We start from the raw sequence: 18,086 nt of genomic DNA, 5'->3' as shown, positions 1-18,086 counted from the left end.
ACCAGGATTTCTTCTAAGTAGGCTCCAGGTGGAATCGAACCACCAACCTTTTGGTTAATGGCCTAGTGACGCATTAACCATTCACACCACCAGGGATTCCTTACAATTATTAGGAGACACTAACTTGATTCTACTAATCAAGAGACAACATGTTTTGCCCTGGTGGCACAGAACTCTTCCTTCATTTACAAAGGGAAGAGTTTGCAGTTACAGAACCTTCTGAGACAAGAGATTAGAAAGAGAGAACGTTAAATGGAGGGTGCTCACTGGAGAACTGGGTGATGGGTGTGACATCCCAGGAGAACGGTGGGAAGGGAGAGAGTCCAGGAAGCAGAGGGCCTGCACCACAGGCGGGATGAGACCACCATGATAGGCAACACGTTGAATCCTGCCACAAGGCCACCCCAGGAGGCTCCACCACACTGTGTGCACGCACTGAACGGCGTGTGTGTCACAGCCACCCTGCCACGGGGATGCCCGTTGATGCCTGCCTACACACCATCACCTTCACGCATCAGGGCCCACCTGCGGCATGAGCACAGCAGAGAGCCACATCAGGGCATCCACAAAGCTGGGACCACTGCCCTAAGCAGAACTTTTCTCATGGAATCATGTAAAAACAATGTTAAAAAAGGAGGCTTAACATAACTTCTTCTCTTTAGACTTGAAAAAACAATACCCTGCAAAGAGAAATATAACGGAAGGTATCTTGGGGTAAAAAGTCTGAATTTCTAGTATTTTCAAGTCCCCAAGTAGTCTCTACGAATGACCTCATCCCAGTCCCGGGGACAGGCAGCTCCGTGCGTGGTAGGGACATGATCAGCAGCTCCAATGACCATCCTTGTAGACCCATCATCTCCAGATGGTCCCGATGGAGAGGCTCTCCACCAAAGCAACGTGAAAACATTCACACATGGAGTAAACGCATTCGGTGCTCTAGCGATGACTACCAGCCATCACTCCTCCCATGTTCAAGCCCAAATGTCCATTCATAGGGACACCTACTTGTTTGGGGGTGTCGGTGGAGGCGGTGTGAACATCAGTAGCTCGGAGTCCGTTAGACTCAAATAGCACTGTGGGAACAAGGGGTAGTTAACAGATGAGCAAGACAGCCTACCACGGTGTGCACATTACATGAGTCCATTACAGATTAAGCACTTTCACAAAAAAGACACCAGCTCCTAGCCTGTGGCCGGAAAATACCAATTTACCGGAACACTTACTGTTGGAGAACGTGGTAATGGCTGCCTGGGGCCACTGCCCTTTTTAATTCCCACTCGTCTGCGGAAGAAGCAATCACTGACTACATTAATTATCAGTATGTGTGGACGGGGACCCTCTGCTGCTATTACTTACCACTCGGTCCCTGTCACTGCACACCAGACGGGCTCACGTGTGCAGCCCTCTCACCTCTGGCAGGGGGTCCCTGGCCCCCGCCCTGGAGTGCTTGTGGGGTATGTGACACAGGGGCTCCCGCCTGATGTGGCCATAGGGAGCTTCGTATAAGGGGGTCGGGGGGCTCTGGAGGACACCCTGGCCAAGCTGCTGCAGCCAGTCCCCACAACAAAACAAGGCAAAATAGCATGTTCTGTGGAAAGGGGCACTCTGACTGCCGTCTGAGCTGGCGGCAATATAACGCATTAGCATATTCATTTCTGAGGAGTCTACTCTCTAATTAAAATATAACATTTGCAAACAGGCTTATCTCAAATTAAACCACATGGCAGCTAGGTGCAAAAAAAAAAAAAAAAATTTCAGCTTTGAATGGGGAAATTTAGTAGCTATAATACCAGGAATGGATGACATTACCCCCTCAAAAAAACTCAAACCTGCTGCCATCGAGTAGATTCCGACTCATGGCAACCCATGAGTTACAGAACAGAACTGCCCCATAGAGTTTTCCTGGCTGCCATCTTTACAAATACAGATCGCCAGGCCTTTCTTCCTGGGCACTGCTGAGTGGGATCAAACTGCCAATCCTTCAGTTGATACCCAAGTACAAACCACGTGTGCCACCCAGGGGCCTTAACCCCACTGCACAGAGGCAGCAATCTAAATCCATTCAGGGTCAGGGAAAATAAAGCAACAGACAGAAGCAGTTGTACCTCCAGGACCCCTTTGCACAGGGGGTAATGGGAACAGGAGGCGGCCGTACCTGCATGCGCCCGCGTGTGGGCCCTGAGGTGGCTGGGCTGGGTGAAGCATTTCCCGCACTCCGTGCACACGAGGTCTCCCTGGCGGGCCGGAGTCCGGAGTGTCCCTGCGGTGACAGTGTTGATGGGGGGGGAGGGAAAGCAGAAGACAGCATTACACCACAGAACATCACCCATCTGTCTGATATGTCATGATGCGGGTTACCTCCAGGCCCTGGTGACAACTGCCAGCCTACATCCGGCTGGCTGACAGGCCCAGCACGCGCCGCGAGGACGCATAAATTACCCTGAATTAACACCGCTCCCGGTCACCCAGCCGGCTGTGCATCAGGTGTGCCACCAAGCAGCTGGCGCCCCCCAGCCATCACCGGCCCTATCAAGCGGCACATCAGGCAAATCAAAGTGACGGCAGCATGGTGGAGACGAGGCTCAGGGTAACAGGGAGCGAGCATATCTCCCAGGGCCGGCGGTCTCAGCGGTAATGCCCAGTGAAAGGCCTCTGCCCCTTACCTGGGTGCTGTGCTGATGCAGCCTTGGCTCGGGCACGGGTGTGAGCACAGCCACGTCCCGTGGCCTGTAGCCAGCACAGCCCAGCAGCCTCCCACTCTGGCGTCAGGTCTCCCAGGGTACCCACACTGGGGGTGCACCAGGCCCCACTCTCCCCAGAGACCAGTGCACTCTGCCCAACTTGGGTACCAGGTACATCTCGTCCTCCCACCCCACAGCCATGCCTGACTTTTATTAGAAACAAGACAGGGAAACTGTGTGTCTGTTGTTGGTGTGTGACAATGGCAAGTGGATTCCGACTGACAGCGGCCCCATGTGACAGAGTAGAAGTGCCCCCATAGGGTTTCCTAAGTGGTAATCTTTACTGGTGCAGAGCACCAGGTCTCTTCTCCCACTGAGCCACGGGTAGGTTTGAACCACCAACCTTTCAGTTAGCAGCCGAATGCTTAGCCATTTTGCCCCCAGGGCTCTTTGCCTGTTTGTCTACTTTTTCTATTTCAGTAAGTTCTTTCTGAAAAAAAGAAAAGGCTAATTTTTCACACAATGGTAACGGCCAAGAAATTCCCCCGGGTCTGATTTTTCATTGTTATGCTGTTATGTTTATTGTAAATAAACGAAAAAAATTAGCACATTAACTAGAAAAAGTGATGTCTACAGGTGTCAATAAATTTTTTTGAAAAAAAAATTTAAAAATATATTTTTTTCAGTAGCTGAGTATTTCTGTGTCCAAAATTTGACACTGGGTGTAAAAGACAAACAAAAAGAAGGCCCAATGGATATCTCAGTCAAGCTAGTTGAAAATCAAATACTCATTTTTATTTTTCTTGTCCTAATTTGAACAGAGTGCTTCAACAGATAAAAGGATATCAAGTCAGGTTTCCATAATAGATATTCATGGACATAATCAAAGAAATCTTTGGACAGTCAAGAAGATTTTTCTCAGGTTTCTTATTTAACAGGTAATAAAAATGAGTCTTAGGGAAATTTAAGAACTTGCCCACCAAAGTTCTTCGCTTCATGTTGCCTTATTGAGGAACATAAATGAGAAAAATAATACTCTTAACCAATACTCATTCCAGTGTCATTAGTAAAAACCCATGTAATAATTTTAATAGTGTGTCCCATCCACTGTAAAACATGAAAATAAAAATTTTCACAAGAACTACTGATCTCTATTCATCTGGAGCAAAAGAGAATGAAGAAAATCCAAGAATCAGAGAAGAAACTGAAATATTAGCCTAATTTTCTCCATGAACCATTGCCACTCCCACTTTGAGTCCGGAAGAACTAGATGGTGCCCAGCTACCACTAGTGAACACTGTGATCAGGAGGGTAAAAATGTGTAACAGAACTTCAAATTCTCAAAGAATCCAGACTTACTGGACTCACAGAGACTGGAGGAATCCCCAAGACTACTGCCCTAAGATATTCTTTAAATCTTCAATAGAAACTATCCCCTGAAATCCCCTTTTAACTAAACAGCAGCTTACCTGAAAAAGTAAAGAACATTGCCCTTAAGAACTGTGCTCTTTCAAAAATTATCCACAAGACCAAATGGACAACAGTTACTCTAAAGCATAGATGAGAAGGTTGGCGGGCAAAGAGTTTAGGCTAAAGGGAGTGAAACAACTAGAACAGAAATAAAAAAAAATGTTGACACAAGGTGAAGAATGTAACCAGGGTGACTGATCGTTATGTCTAAAAACTGTTGAATGGGAGCCTGTTCTGCTATGTATACTTTTACCAAAAATACAATTTTTTTTTTTAATCTTTGTGAGAGTCCCTTCAGGTGTACTGGCTGTTCCATGTCACTGCTGGTCACACTGCCTCTAAGGCTTTCTAACAAAGTACATGGGCTGCAGGAGAAGCGGAAAGGATGATTTATGGATGCCTGTCCTAAAAGATACCCACCCCCCACGGACTGCTCAGAAACTGGATACATAACTGTCAAAGTTCTTTTGGCATTATGTATTTAGCGTGAAAGAAGACTGCCACCGTCAGCTTTGGTCAAATAGCTAACATGTAAGCCTTTGGGGCTAACTGTCTCTCACTTATTTTGGTCTAGGAAGGTCTCCACTTTAAGAGAAACTTGGTCCTATTCTTCTTATTGTTCCTATGAAAATCACCTCAGAAAATCATTTCAGGTATCTGGATTTTCCTAGGTATAATGTGACTACACCTTCATGTAGATGCTAACTACGTCAGCACACGATACCAAGTAATGGTGATGATAAACAAGATGTCATTATGCATCTAATATCCTCAACATTCAAACACCAGGTCATCACTGTATTTCCAAATGAGCCTTCTAGATGCTATTTCCTTCCAATCTAGTAGCAGAGAACACCAGTACTTCTACTCATCATCCTTATTCTTGAATTCTGAGTGCACCAGCTCACACTCTCTCACGTACATAGACTCTCACATATTCTCGTATACACACCCTCACGTACACTCATGCACACCCTCACATTTACAGTCATTCACACACTCACATGCTCTCATATCCACGCATACTCACACACACTCATGAACCTATTCACACACATCCATTTCCCATGAGTTTCACCACATGATTTTTCCCTTTAACATTTTAAAGAAAAGACCTTTGCCCTTTGTGTCCAAGAGATCCCAAAATTCTCAGTTAATCGCAAAAGTTACAAAGTTCAACTGTATTGGAGGCTACTTCGGGAGCAAACATCACTGATGCTCTGACCCAGAAACTGAACTTGTGCCAAGAACGTGCACCGAGAAGTGAAGAAAAGGCCTGCGGGTTCTTACACAGACACAATCCAACAGGCACCAAGTCCCTGCTACTTCCCATTTCATTACAGTGTGATATGCCCTTTCATAAAAAGAGAGCAGAAAGATTCCACACACCAAAGATCCAATTGCTTAAAGGACAAACCTTATCATCATCATATTAATGTTTCCTTGGATAAATGAATCTTCCGTTTTTTATTCTAAAATCCATACTATCGTGTAATCTAGGCTGGCCATAAAGTCTGTACACATAAGTATTATTTTACTACTATTATAACATCAATGAATCATTTATCTTACATTCCCATCTGTTCCCAGACTTGGTAGCCACACCGTACAACGATGACAGAAAATGTGGCATTTTTAATTTTTCATGGGTTAGTCTGTGCGCCCAAAGGGGGATGAGGATGGTCACCTAAAGGTCGCTTCCATGTAACACCGTTCCTCTTTGATAGGGCTTCTAGACTATTCGTTTCTGTGTAAATGTCACCCAGGCAAATACACGTGAGGAAAGGTCTCTGAAAATTGTCTTAACTTCTGAATAAACAGCCTGATGTCTTAGGGTTATCACCAAAGGACAGTGTCCCCCAAACAAACAACATATCCACTAAAGAGTCACAGGATCACACTCCTAGCCTAGCGCCCATAACTGTTTCATGTACACCACAAATGTTTACATACATACACACATTTTTTTCTCACAGTTCTTCTAGAAAATTCTATTCTCCAGATTTGCCTACCCTAACTGCAAGAAAGAGGATGTTGTCACAGTATGTTTAACCAATGACCTGCATGGAGAAGTTGTGGTCTTCAGTCTTGCCAATCACTGACAGGAGGACGAGCACACAGCAAGTTCTAGCAGGCAGTATAACCAGCCAAATCAAAAAGATGACATAGAGATGGAAGGAAATAAGACTCTAGAGTCATGACTCAAGAACCCACTGTACACACACACAATAAGGAAGAAATAGCTGAGCAGCAACAGGCGGAGAAACAAACACTGCAGAAGGTTTAGTTGCTCCTGAATTCATTAGTGTGTCAATAACTTTTTTTTTTGTTTTTGGTTGCACATCTTTCCTGTTATTAAATGCCGTCAAGTCGATGCTGACTCATAGTGACTCCGTGTGACAGAGGAGAACTACCCCATTGAGTCTCCTAGGCTGTAACCATTACGGAGGCAGATCGCCAGGTCTGTTGTGCCACATAACCACTGGGTGGGTTCAAACTGCCAAACTTTCATTAGCAGCTGAGCAATTAACCACTGCACCACCAGGGCCCCTTACATCTTTCCTAGGCTGCAATAATAGAAATGGATTCCCCATCACAGGAAACATTACTATTCTGTTCACCTCTCAGGTTGTCAGGCCAGCCAAGACTGCCGGGTTCCTCCCAGCCACAACTCAAGAGCATCATGACAAAGCATTCCAATGAGGCAAAACAAACCATGAGGGCTCTGGAGGCTAGGTGAGGAGCAGCTGACAGATGGGGACAGTGGCAAAGGAAGGAAAGGCCCAGGAGAGTGAGAGAGGAGAGTGTGGGTATTTCAAAGGCTGTCACTTAGAAACGCACTCAGCTTGTTTTGAATAGCCCCAAGCAGAGACCCACAGCCAACAGAGAGCACAGCCATGTCTGGGCCCAGCAAACCCAAGAAGATACAGCCAGGAGAAGTAGGTCCGTCTGGCTGGGGGCACTCGGCCTTCAAACTGCTCGGCCTCTTCTCAGGGACCCTCACGACCAGACTTAGACAAGCTGATCCTAGGTTTTTTTCTGAGCCCAGGAAGCTATGGTTCTAAAAATGTACTTATTAATAAGTGCATTAAGACCAAGCATTTAAAACGCTTCCCTGAAAGAACTCAAATCTCAGTGAACTTGAAAACCATCAATTTCTGACTTTACACCTAACCATATTTGAGCGTGTACAGTAGAAGAATATATTACCCAAGAGGAGCATATATGCCCTATGGACAGGTTAGTATTTTTCACATTTGAAAGATAAACACTTAACTTCCCTCCATAAAAAAAAAATTTTTTAAGTCCTTAGAATCATTAATTACGAAAAAAAAACACCAAGGAAAAGGAATACACTGCAGACTACCGTGTATTTCAAATTCTAAACCTGAACTGGAAACCACTTAAAATTTCTTGGACAAGTAAATAAAAGGCACCAGCAAGAAGGTAGCACAAAGAGCCGACAAAAAAGCAAATATGCCACTTTTTGTTATTGCTAAGTGCGGTGGAGTCGACTCTGACTCACAGGGACCCCATGTGACAGAGAAGAACTGCCCGTAAGGTTTCCCAGACTGTAACCTTTAAAGGAGCAGATTGTCAGGTCTTTGTCCTGCGGAGCAGCTGCATGAGTTCAAACCACCAACCTTTCAATGAGCAGCCAAGCACTTAACCATTGAGCCACCAGGGCTCCTTACCGAGTGTAAACTGGCAGCTTTGGAACTATGTCATTGGCACAGGTCCTTAAGCCTGTAACAAGTTAAATGTCCAGCTAGGTTGACTACATCAAAGTTGCTGAAAGCACTTAAGCAAATGTACGCTGGGGGCACGCACTCACGCTGGGGGGCACGCACTCACGCTCGGGGGCGCGCGCTCAAGAGGATCTGAATCGGGACGCAAGGGGCCCCCAGGAAGACCCCGAGGTCACCAAACCTGGAGCACCACTCAACCTTGACAACGTTCCTGCCTCAAGATCTGAGAAAGTACTTGAAGAGTTGAGGTCGGCACCAAAAGGCCAACCGATACATTTCTATCCAATTTTATGGCAAATAATTTCCATGTCTGAAAAATACTGCTGACACTGTAAAATTCACTTACTTTAATGATATTTGAAAACGTGAAAACCCTCAGCTACCTGGTTCACTGGGTCCAACTTCCTAACACTCCAAAAACACCAAACCCGTTGCCTTTGAGCCAATTCTGACTCAGCAACCTTAAAGGACTGCGTAGAATTGCCCCAATAGGAGTTCCGAGGAGCGTTAGTGGATTGGAACCGCCGATTTTTTGGTTAGCAGCAGTAACTCTTAACCACTGTGCCACCAGGGCTCCTTCATAACACTAAAAAAAGAGCAAACCAAACCATTGACTCAATTGGGACTCCTAGCAACCCTAAAGGACAAAGTAGAACTGCCCCATAGGGTTTCCAAGGAGCACCTTGTGGATTTGAACTGCCGACCTCTTGGTTAGCAGCTGTAGCTCTTAACCACTACACCACCAGGGTTTCTTTCCTAACACTGGGTCTCCCAAATTATATCTTCAGCACAGAGCATGTTTGCTAGGAGCAGGGAGAAGGATCTTAGAATAAGCAGGGAGTCAGAGATCTCTGCTTCCTACTCACCCCATGGACCATGCACCACCCACCACCCCGGGGGCCCAGGCCGTCCACTTCTCTCTAAAGTTCATGAGAAGTGCTGCCTGTGAGCAAAGGTAGCAGGGCACTGAACCTGCGAGATGGCAAAACCCAGCAACGACTACAAACAAAAGCTTCAAGGGCAAAACTCGTAATAGTGCAGAAAACATGAGTTGTTTTCTATACTGAAAATTATTTTGGTTTTTCTATAACACTGCACATAAGCAAACACACCACTGTGCCCACTCAACAAGGCTGCCCCACTCAACAAGGCTGCCCCCATTGGCTATGTGTGCAGACAATGTCCAGCATCACCATGTACCATGAGACCCCAAGTGAGAAACCCTACATGGTCACCAAGGTCCACGGCCACTCAGAAATCGCCAAGGGGGGACTGAGAGCACCTCTGTCAGCACCCCTCACCCCCAAACACTGCCTTCTCCAGGTTCAAAGGGACTATTTTAAGTATGATTTTTATACATACATAATTTTAAAAAATAGGTAACAAGTACTCCAGCATTAGTAAGCAAAGCCGTGCAAAATGTGTCTTCTTGTAAAGTTGTGGGAGTTGGTTTGTGCTCACATTCCTGACAAAACACCCTTCAACGTGGCTGTCTCCCTTTCTTCCCAGTACCTCAGGATTGGTGTCTGATAACAATAATAATCAACAGTGACTCTCAAACACATTTGAGACCTCTAATGGGCAGAGAGCCTACGTTAACCACATGGGCAGAGAGAATGAACGGTGACAATGTGAAGTACGTCACCACTGTCAATGTGCTGAACATGTAAAAATGGCTCAAAGGGTATAAGTTTTGTTATGTATACTTTCACAAAAAAAAAAAAAAGAACAAGGGGCTTGGGGGAGCCCTGTGCACACAGGGCCCAGGGCCAGCGAGGGCACCAAGCTGAGCCAGGAGATGGCCCCGTGCCAGGCCCTCCGGAGGCTATCCAGCCGTCGCCGGGGAGAGGCACATTAGGAATGGGCACAGTCTTACCTCGGTGCTCCAGGGTGGGGCCGTTGGCGCCCCAGCTCTGATAGAGAGTGGCAAGGTCCTTTGGAATGTACGTCTTGAAGATGCTGAGGATGTCCAGGCGTTTCTCGTGGCCCTCAGCGGCTGGCTCCTGCTTGACCGAGCGTAGCTCAGGGGGCGCGCCGGCCGCCGAGGGTTGAGCCTGCACGGCCGCGCTGCCCCTGGCCACCGCGCCAACACCGCCCAGCGTCCTGGGCTCGGGGGCGGCCTTGGAGGGGGGCTCGCGGGGAGGTAGAGGGGATGCCCTGTCGCCTTTCCCGGGAGGCTGACACGGTGGTGGGGGGCTGAATTTGGCTTTCGCAGAGTCCGGGGCACTGTGCTTGGGCGGGGAGACCAGGCCGGGTCCCATGGGGGGAACTCCCTGCTTTTCACCTGGCTTGCTGGGGACCGGCGGGCCAGCCCGGGCAATGACAGACGGCGTGGGGGTGGCACTTCTGCTGAAAGCACCGCCCCCGGGGGTGGGCTGGGCACTGAGCTCCGGCTTGGGCCTGGGCTGCGCTGCAGGGGCCGCGGGCACACTCTGCCCAGGGGCAAGGCCGGGCCGGACCTGGCGGTGCCCGTCGGGGCTGGACGCCCACTGCTCGCAGGGGCCCCCTGAAGCCCCCTCTTTGCCCCGGGACGGCCCAGTGGCCTTCGTGGCCACGCCCAGTAGCGGTGAGGAACTACCCCTGGGGGCCGGTGCCCCGCCCGGCACCTGAGTACGGGCAAAGCGAGCGATGGGCAGCGGCTGGCACTCCTTGCCGCCCAGCGCAGGTGGGGGACCAGTGCGGCCACTGCGTGCCAGGAACACCAGGTGGTTCTTGATGCTCTTGTAGCCATTGGGCTGTACCCACGGGGGCGCCACGGCGCTGCCGCTGACGCGGTGCCAAATGCGCTTATGCATCCAGAGAACCTCAGGGTAGTAGGTCCGGTGGCTGCAGTACGGACAGGGGTGCACAGGCAGCGCCGCCTGCAGCGCACACGCCGCTTCCCTGCCACCCGCACCCCGCGAGGACCGCGCGCTCAGGTCCAGCGGTGTTGGCTCGGGGGCCCACGGCCCGCCCCCCAGGGGCTCCCTGCTGAGTGAATCCGAGGGGGGCTTCTCCTGGGGGGGCCGTGCCGGTCTGTCCAGGGGGAGCATCGGGTCCATAACGCCTGGGCACTCTGTGCTGGCAGGGCGCCCTGTGGCGTCACCCGGTCCCTCTGGCTTGGGGTGAAATGCTGGCATTTTCAGGTTAAGAGAGAATCTGTGTGGTTCTGGTCTTCTGGAAGTATCTCTGCTATTGTTTTCAAGTAAGCTGACCGGAGCTGGGATCCCCGTTTTGGAGGCGCCGGTACCTTTTCCTGGCACTTTATCCCCAAACGGGTGGCTCTGGCCTCCACTGGTGAGCACAGCCGGCGCTGCTTCCTCAGGAGAGCCGCAGTGGTAAGCCTTTCCCCCTGGAAAACGTGAAGTGAGACGTGAAGTTACCACCTCGGATGTAACACAAAGACCAAGAGCTTTAACAGTGACAGAGAGGACAAAAAACAGGTGCCTTAGACACCAACCCCAACTCATGGCAACCCATGTGTCTCAGAGTAGAACTGTGCTCCACGGGTTTTCCTCAGTTGATTTTTTGTAAGTAGATCACCCAGCCTTTCTTCTGAAGCATCTCTGGGTAGACTCGAACTGCCAACCTTTGGATCAGCAGCTGAGCAGTTTAACCATTTGCACTCAAGAGACTCCAGTCTCAGAGAAGCACACCAAAGGCAGTCTGGTTGTATTAACAGACATGCGTGCACCCCATCTTCAGGAAAAGAACACAGCTCTTGAGTTTGCTTTGCTCTTAACACGCCCCCATTAAGCGCAAACCAAACTTAAGAGCCATATGAGGATGTCTGGGGTGGAATTTCTTTATTCCATAGAATAATATGACCCACAAAACAGTACAGAAAAATATACAGTAGCTGCACATGAAGATACGAGTCACTACATTATTTCTACTTAACAGAAGGTAACTAGTTATATTAAAAGCCAGGAAAACAACTTAATTCTTTGTAACAGTATAAGGCTTTGCACAATTTTCAAAGGTATTTCAAATGTGTGATCTCATTATTTGAGAGGAAAGGCAAGAGCTCCCCAATCACCTGATCATTTCAAGGTAGGAAACTCAGAAAAGGTAAGCAGCCAACCCAGGGTCACAAAGCTGGTACTGGGCAGAGAGGATTGGAAAATAGCTTCTCCATCCAAAGTATCCCATCACCTGCCCCCAAAATGCCTGGACTACAGTACTAGCTTTAACTAGCCCAGTCACGGCCCTGGTTGAATCTGTCTTCAAAGATCCAAAGTCCAAACCTGGCCTCTAGAAACCGCCTTCAGAGGCCCCGTGAGGCAGAGCAAGACAAGCTCTTCATTTCTGTACCTGCCCCCACAGGTTGTATGCAGGAAACAAGAGCACAGAGATGGCCCCAGACCTTTCAAGACCCTGAGGCAGGGACCTGCGTCGTGACTTATGCAGAGAGCCTGTGTGTGTCCCTATCACAGGAAAGCGTGTCACGGCAAGGCTGGGTGTGACTGAGCCTCTGTGCTGCAGGACAGCACAGAGACCCAGGTGAACCCCCTCCCTCCCCCCACCACCCCCACAAGTCTAGGCCGAACTCGCTGGCCTTGCAGAGATGAGAGTTTATGTTTCCCCAAATCAGACTACAGGGGTTTGTTTCTACCCAGAAATCATAATTTAGGAAGTGTTCAAATGTTTCTGGATATGTTAGACCCTCAGCGTGACAGGACATGAGACACGCTGCACTGACCACAACTGCATCTGTATCTCTTTCTGCTGCCCACCATCTCCAGGCTACTCTATGCCCTCAGGGGTGTGTCTCACGCGTGCTGTAAGACACAGAGGAGGAAAAGGTGATGCCATCTCTCCTGAGAATGCCTGACATGACTTTCTTTTAAAGAAGGTGTGTAGAGATTTTAACATTCAGTAGAATGTAGGCATCTACTGACTCAGAACATTCTTTAAAAATTCTCTAAGGAATTTTTTGGAGTTAAGACACAGGAATCCCATCAAAATGATATATAAAAAAATCTATTCAGAAGGGATCTTCATCAAAGCAGGACAAGCTTCCTTCACAGGATAAATTTACAGGGAACTGAAGGGGCACAATAATAAATATTCGTTTCCAATTAGTATGTAGCTAATGAGCCTCCACAAACCATTTTAAAAGATTATATCCGCAGAAACAAATGTGCCTCACAGACTGGGTGCGGAGGTGAGACAAAGGAGGAGCAAGTTGTTGGGTTCATACCCGCTCTAAAAAGCTAACATGGAAATAAAGTCAGGCATATTTATCTGTTGATAGGAAGAGGAGTCCCTGGGTAATGCCAACAGTTAACATGCTCAGCTACTAACCAAAAGTCTGGAGGTTTGAATCCATCCAGAAGCGCCTCAGAAGAAAAGCATGGCAATCTAATTCCAAAAAATCAGCCACTGAAAACCCCATGAAGCACAGTTCTACTCTGACATAGGGTCGCCATGAGTCGGGGTCAATTCAACCTCAACTGGTTACGTATCCATTACACACGGACCCCACGATTACTCCCAAAGCGAAAGAGTGGGTGGTCCTAGCATGCTCTGCCGATGCCAGTTGTGTACTGAACCTGAAATTAAACCCAGAAGGAGAGGCTTACACCTTTGTCCAATGTAGCCTGAATGCTCAGCATGTGAAATTCACTTTTAATTTTTTAAAGGGAGTAGTATCTTGGGGGAAACATCTAACTCTTCCCATGTTAAAAAAATAAAAATATATGAAAACTTGTAGTAGAATCTGAAATTGAAGCAAGGAGGCCATGAGCAGCAGTGCAGCACCCCATATCTAGGGTTTCCAAAACCCATGTGGCCAAGTCCCCACATTTTATGCCCCAAGAAAGGGTCATAAAGCAACATGGTGGGACAACCAGTACTTCTGACTGAGACACAAAATAGTAAGTTACTGATTGATGGGGAGGGTGTCGACAAAAGGCTCCCATGGGATATCAAGACAGTCCTTGGGCAGGAGGTGGGGTGGGGGGAACGTGGTCACGTGTCACCAGGAGCTGTCACCAGAGGATACCAGCAACAACACAAAGATGGAACTGCTGATGACCTACTAAGTTTGGGGAGACAAATGAAAATAGGGTGCTGGTTGTATGCTGTCACGTTGATTCTGACTCACAGAGACCCCATGTGACAGAATAGAGGTGCCCCATAGGGTTTCCTGGGATGTAATCTTTACTGGAGCAGACCGTCAGGTCTCTTCTCCAGTGGAGCTGCCAGTGGATTCAGATCACCAACCTTTTTTGGTTAGTAGTTGAGCGCTTAACTGTTACACCACCAGGGCTCCTTGGAAATGGGCAATCTGATGGTTAATTTTATGTGTCAACTTGACTACACCACGGTTCCCCATGGTTTGGCCAAACACTAGTCTAGCTGCTGTCATGGGTAGTTAGATGTGATTAGATCATCGGCCTTGGGTAGAGCAGGTCACCTTCTGTGATGTCATCTAATATAATGCATCATCAGTTGAGAAGGCAGTTTCCCTAGGATGTGTTCTGCTGCCTATAAATAGATATTTTGGCAGAACTCTCTTCACTCTTCTGTTACCTGACCTACAGATTTGGGGACCGTTATCTGACCTATGGATTTGGGAACTTACTAGCCACTCACATTTTTGTGAGCCAGTTCCTTGAAGCAAATCAACCACCTTCAGTGGTGCATGTGTCATCTCTCTCTCTACAGAGTAGAACTGCCCCACAGGGTTTCCAATGAGTGGCTGGTGAATTCGAACTACCAACCTTTTGGTAAGCAAATGAACTCTTAGGGCGCCACCAGGATTCCTTATACGTATGTGTGTGTATATACACATATAGAGAGAGAGAGAGGGACCTGTTGGGTGCTGTCAAGCCATTTCAAATCATAGCAACCCCGTGTGACAGAGGAGAACTGTTCCATAGGGTTTTCCAGTCTGTAATCTTCACAGGAGCACCCTACAACATTCTGGATTTCTGAATCACGATTGGAGAGTCTCCCCAATGCTGGTCGTATGCCCACTGCCCTTGGGATGGATTCCATGGACCACTGCCTGGCACCCCAAGGGCCTGGAGCAGACTACTGCAGCAGACTCTCTTCCTGGGACTCAGGACATGCTGGGGTGAACCACTAGCAAATCAGAAAAGCTGAAAAGAGAACAGCTCCGCAAGTACCTCTCAGGTCCATTTAATACACTCAGGTCAGGTCAAGCACATCTTAAAGTGAATGTGCAAATGTGCTTCTTCCCAGGCCCTCCACACAGTGAAAGATGACAAAGAACCTGGTCTTGGAGAAGACGTGGTGAGCTCAACAGGTATGTAACTGGCCAGATCTGACCTGTGCTATCAGCTGGACAGTGAAATGGCACATTAACACTCAATAAAATCAACACGGCCAACTTGATCTGCTAGCTCTTAAATGGACCAGGTGTCCCATTTTCTAGGGTTCCCTTAGACTGTGCCTTTTAGAAAATAAAGAATGAAAGATTTTGTAATGAAAAGTTAAACACAGTCACCCTACATCCAGCAATTCCACTCCTAAGTATACGCCCAAAAGAATTGAAAGCAGGGATTCAGATACTTGTACAGTAGTGTTCACTGCAGCGCTATTCACAATAGCCAAAAGGTGGAAAAAAACCAAAAGTCCATCAACAGATGAATGGATCAGCAAAATGTGTTCTATCCATAAAATGGAAGGTTATTAAGCCATAAAGACAGATGAAGTTCTGATACATGCTATGACATGGATGGACCGTGAAAACATTATGTTGAATCAAACAATTCAGATACAAAAGGGCAAACACTGTAAGATCCCACTCACGTGAACTCTCTAGAACAGGCCGATCCATAGGGACACAAAGTAGATTCACAGTTACGAGGGGGAAACAGAATTACTGCTTAATGGGCACAGAGTTTCTATTCAGGAGAATGAAAAACGTGTGGAAAGAGATAGTGGTGATGGCTACACAACATAAAAAAAAAAAAAAACAGTGAATGTAAAAATGTCACTAAATTTTTCCCTTACAAGTGGCTAAAACGGCAAAGTTTTTGTTATATTTTACCACGGTGATTTTTTTTTTTTTTTAAATAGTTTGTAATGAATGTTTTAATGTGGCCTAGATCTGGAAAAGGAAAGTAAAAGATATCCTCATTCCCAGCTAAGACAGAGGGACTGTGCAGATACCACCCCTCTGCAGGGACCCCAGAGGTGGAAATGCTGCAGACCAGTGTGACGCCAGCATGACTGCGATCGCGAGGCTGCTGGCTGCGCCTTCCTCCTCAGGTGACCCTGTGCAGTAACGGCTAGGGGAAAGCAGACCCCATGGTAGAATATCTTTTTATAAAATGTAGCTCACGTGGATGGGTCGGGAAAGGCAACTGCACTGGACCTGGTAGAACATCAAGCTTCCTACCTGTAGCCAGTGTTCCCGATCTTCAGAGTGGACTCCAGGGGACTCTAAGGTCATGCAATTCTGGAAATGGGCCCCTCTCACCAAAACGAGGTGTGTGCAGTTGTGTTCCGTGGTAGAATCCTTGCCTTCCATGAGGGTACCTGGTTCAATTCCCAGACTATGCACCTCAAGCACAGCCACAACCCATCTGGCAGTAGAGGCTCACATGTTGCTATAATGCTGAACAGGTTCCAGTGGAGCTTCCACACTATGACAGGCTAGGAAGAAAGGCCTGGCAACCTACTTCCGAAAATCGGCCAATGACGATCCTATGGAGCACAATGGTCTGATCACAATGTGCAGGGGTTGCCATGAGTCAGGGATCAACTTGATGGCAGCTAACAAGCACCACTTGCCACACTGTGCCACTTGTTCACATGGTGACGTCCACCCAGTCTGTCTTCCAGGGGCCAGTCATCTGGAGATGTGAAATTGAGGTTCTGCCCAGCTTCTCTCCCACCGCAAAGAACCAGCCCTCCACCCGCAGGAACTTAGGTGAAGCTGCAAATAAAATTAGGAAGAGATGCCCCCTCCTGATCCAGCAAGTGGTCTGTGTACAACCTCAAGTGTGAGATTCGATTAACTGCCTCAGTCTCTTAAAATCCATCCCAAAACCCATTGCCGTCGAGGCTATTTCAACTCATGACGACCCTATAGGACACAGCAGAACTGCCGTATAGTTTCCAAGGAGCGCCTGGTGGATTCCAACTGCTGACCTTTTGGTTAGCAGCAGTAGCACTTAACCACTATGCCACCAGGGTTTCCCTCTCATCTCAGCAGCTGTAATTATGAGACAGTCTTCACTCCCCACCCCCCTTACCCCGCCCCACCACTCCATCCCTTTTTATTGAAAAGACCTACAAAAGGAATCCCACAGAAGTGTGTAGAGGGCAGAGGGACAAGTGAATAGGTACTTGGGATACAATAGGGCAAAGCCTACATCCAAATTATATTCATGATTTTAGAGAGTTTATGGCAACTCTCCTCCAAAGATAAAATATCCAAAGCACTGTAAGTGTGAAGACGTCTCACAATTACAAACTATTATAGTAAAACTGATGTGAGGATTTCTGTGGTTAATTTTAATATTCGTGAATTTCTAGCAACTTTTACAACAAATATTACTAGTCACCAAAACCTCGGTGCGAGAACATCAGTTTTTAAATAGTGCCACTCAGAAGATTCTTCTTTTGTAATTTTTAATCCCACTTAAAAAGGGGAAACTGGTAAGCAAAAAGGATTTTGGGCAGAACAAAGGTAAGATGTTTTGAGACAAACAAGAACAATTCGGCATCAAGATTTAGCTGAAACTTGGGAGTTACTAAGACAATGAAATGCAAGGAATTAAGGAAGAGAAAATCCCAAGAGTGTCTGGGGAAAAAAATAGTCCCTGGCAAGATATTCGCGCTCAAAGAATCTTAGAAACAACTGCTTCTCAATGAAATGGGATGAAGATATATCTCTCGGCTGACACATGAGGTGCAGGCGGAGGATTGGGGGTAGAACGCAGGAAATACTGGAGAGAAAGATTTCACTGTAACATACATGCGGCTTTTCAACTGAAAAGCAAGATCTCAGCTTTCTACGCAAAGGAAGCAAAAAACTGCTGGAGACAGCGTCACAGGCTGGTTTAATCTGGAAGTTCTCCTTCTGGAAAAATAAGGGAAAATCACCAAAAGACAAAGACAAACTTTGTATTTCTGTTACACAGGAGGGCAGAGGAGTGCATATTAACAAGTTCCCTAGCTAAGAGGGTCAGAGCAAGAAACAAGAACCAGGAAGCATTTCCAGAGG

At 47.5% G+C, this 18,086-nt stretch overlaps 1 protein-coding gene across 10 annotated transcripts in view; it reads right to left on the bottom strand.

The window, feature by feature from the left end:
* Positions 1-18,086, bottom strand: part of ZNF516 (zinc finger protein 516) — a 130,886-nt gene that overhangs the window by 11,408 nt on the left and 101,392 nt on the right. For all 10 annotated transcript variants that reach the window (XR_010323431.1, XM_064294392.1, XM_064294393.1 and 7 more), the window contains 3 exons: positions 9,777-11,231; positions 2,156-2,260; positions 1,006-1,073 (listed from right to left, as the gene is read on the bottom strand). Coding sequence is in view for 9 of the 10 variants with exons in the window: in XM_064294392.1 (XP_064150462.1) it covers positions 1,006-1,073; positions 2,156-2,260; positions 9,777-11,231 (1,628 nt within the window). In the remaining variant the exon portion in view is untranslated. The remainder of the gene's footprint in view (positions 1-1,005; positions 1,074-2,155; positions 2,261-9,776; positions 11,232-18,086) is intronic.

This window comes from Loxodonta africana, chromosome 11 (assembly GCF_030014295.1).
Source record: "Loxodonta africana isolate mLoxAfr1 chromosome 11, mLoxAfr1.hap2, whole genome shotgun sequence".
Classification (NCBI taxonomy): domain Eukaryota; kingdom Metazoa; phylum Chordata; class Mammalia; order Proboscidea; family Elephantidae; genus Loxodonta; species Loxodonta africana.
The sequence above is the reverse complement of the archived record's forward strand: the minus strand, read 5'-3'. Positions and strand labels throughout refer to the sequence as shown.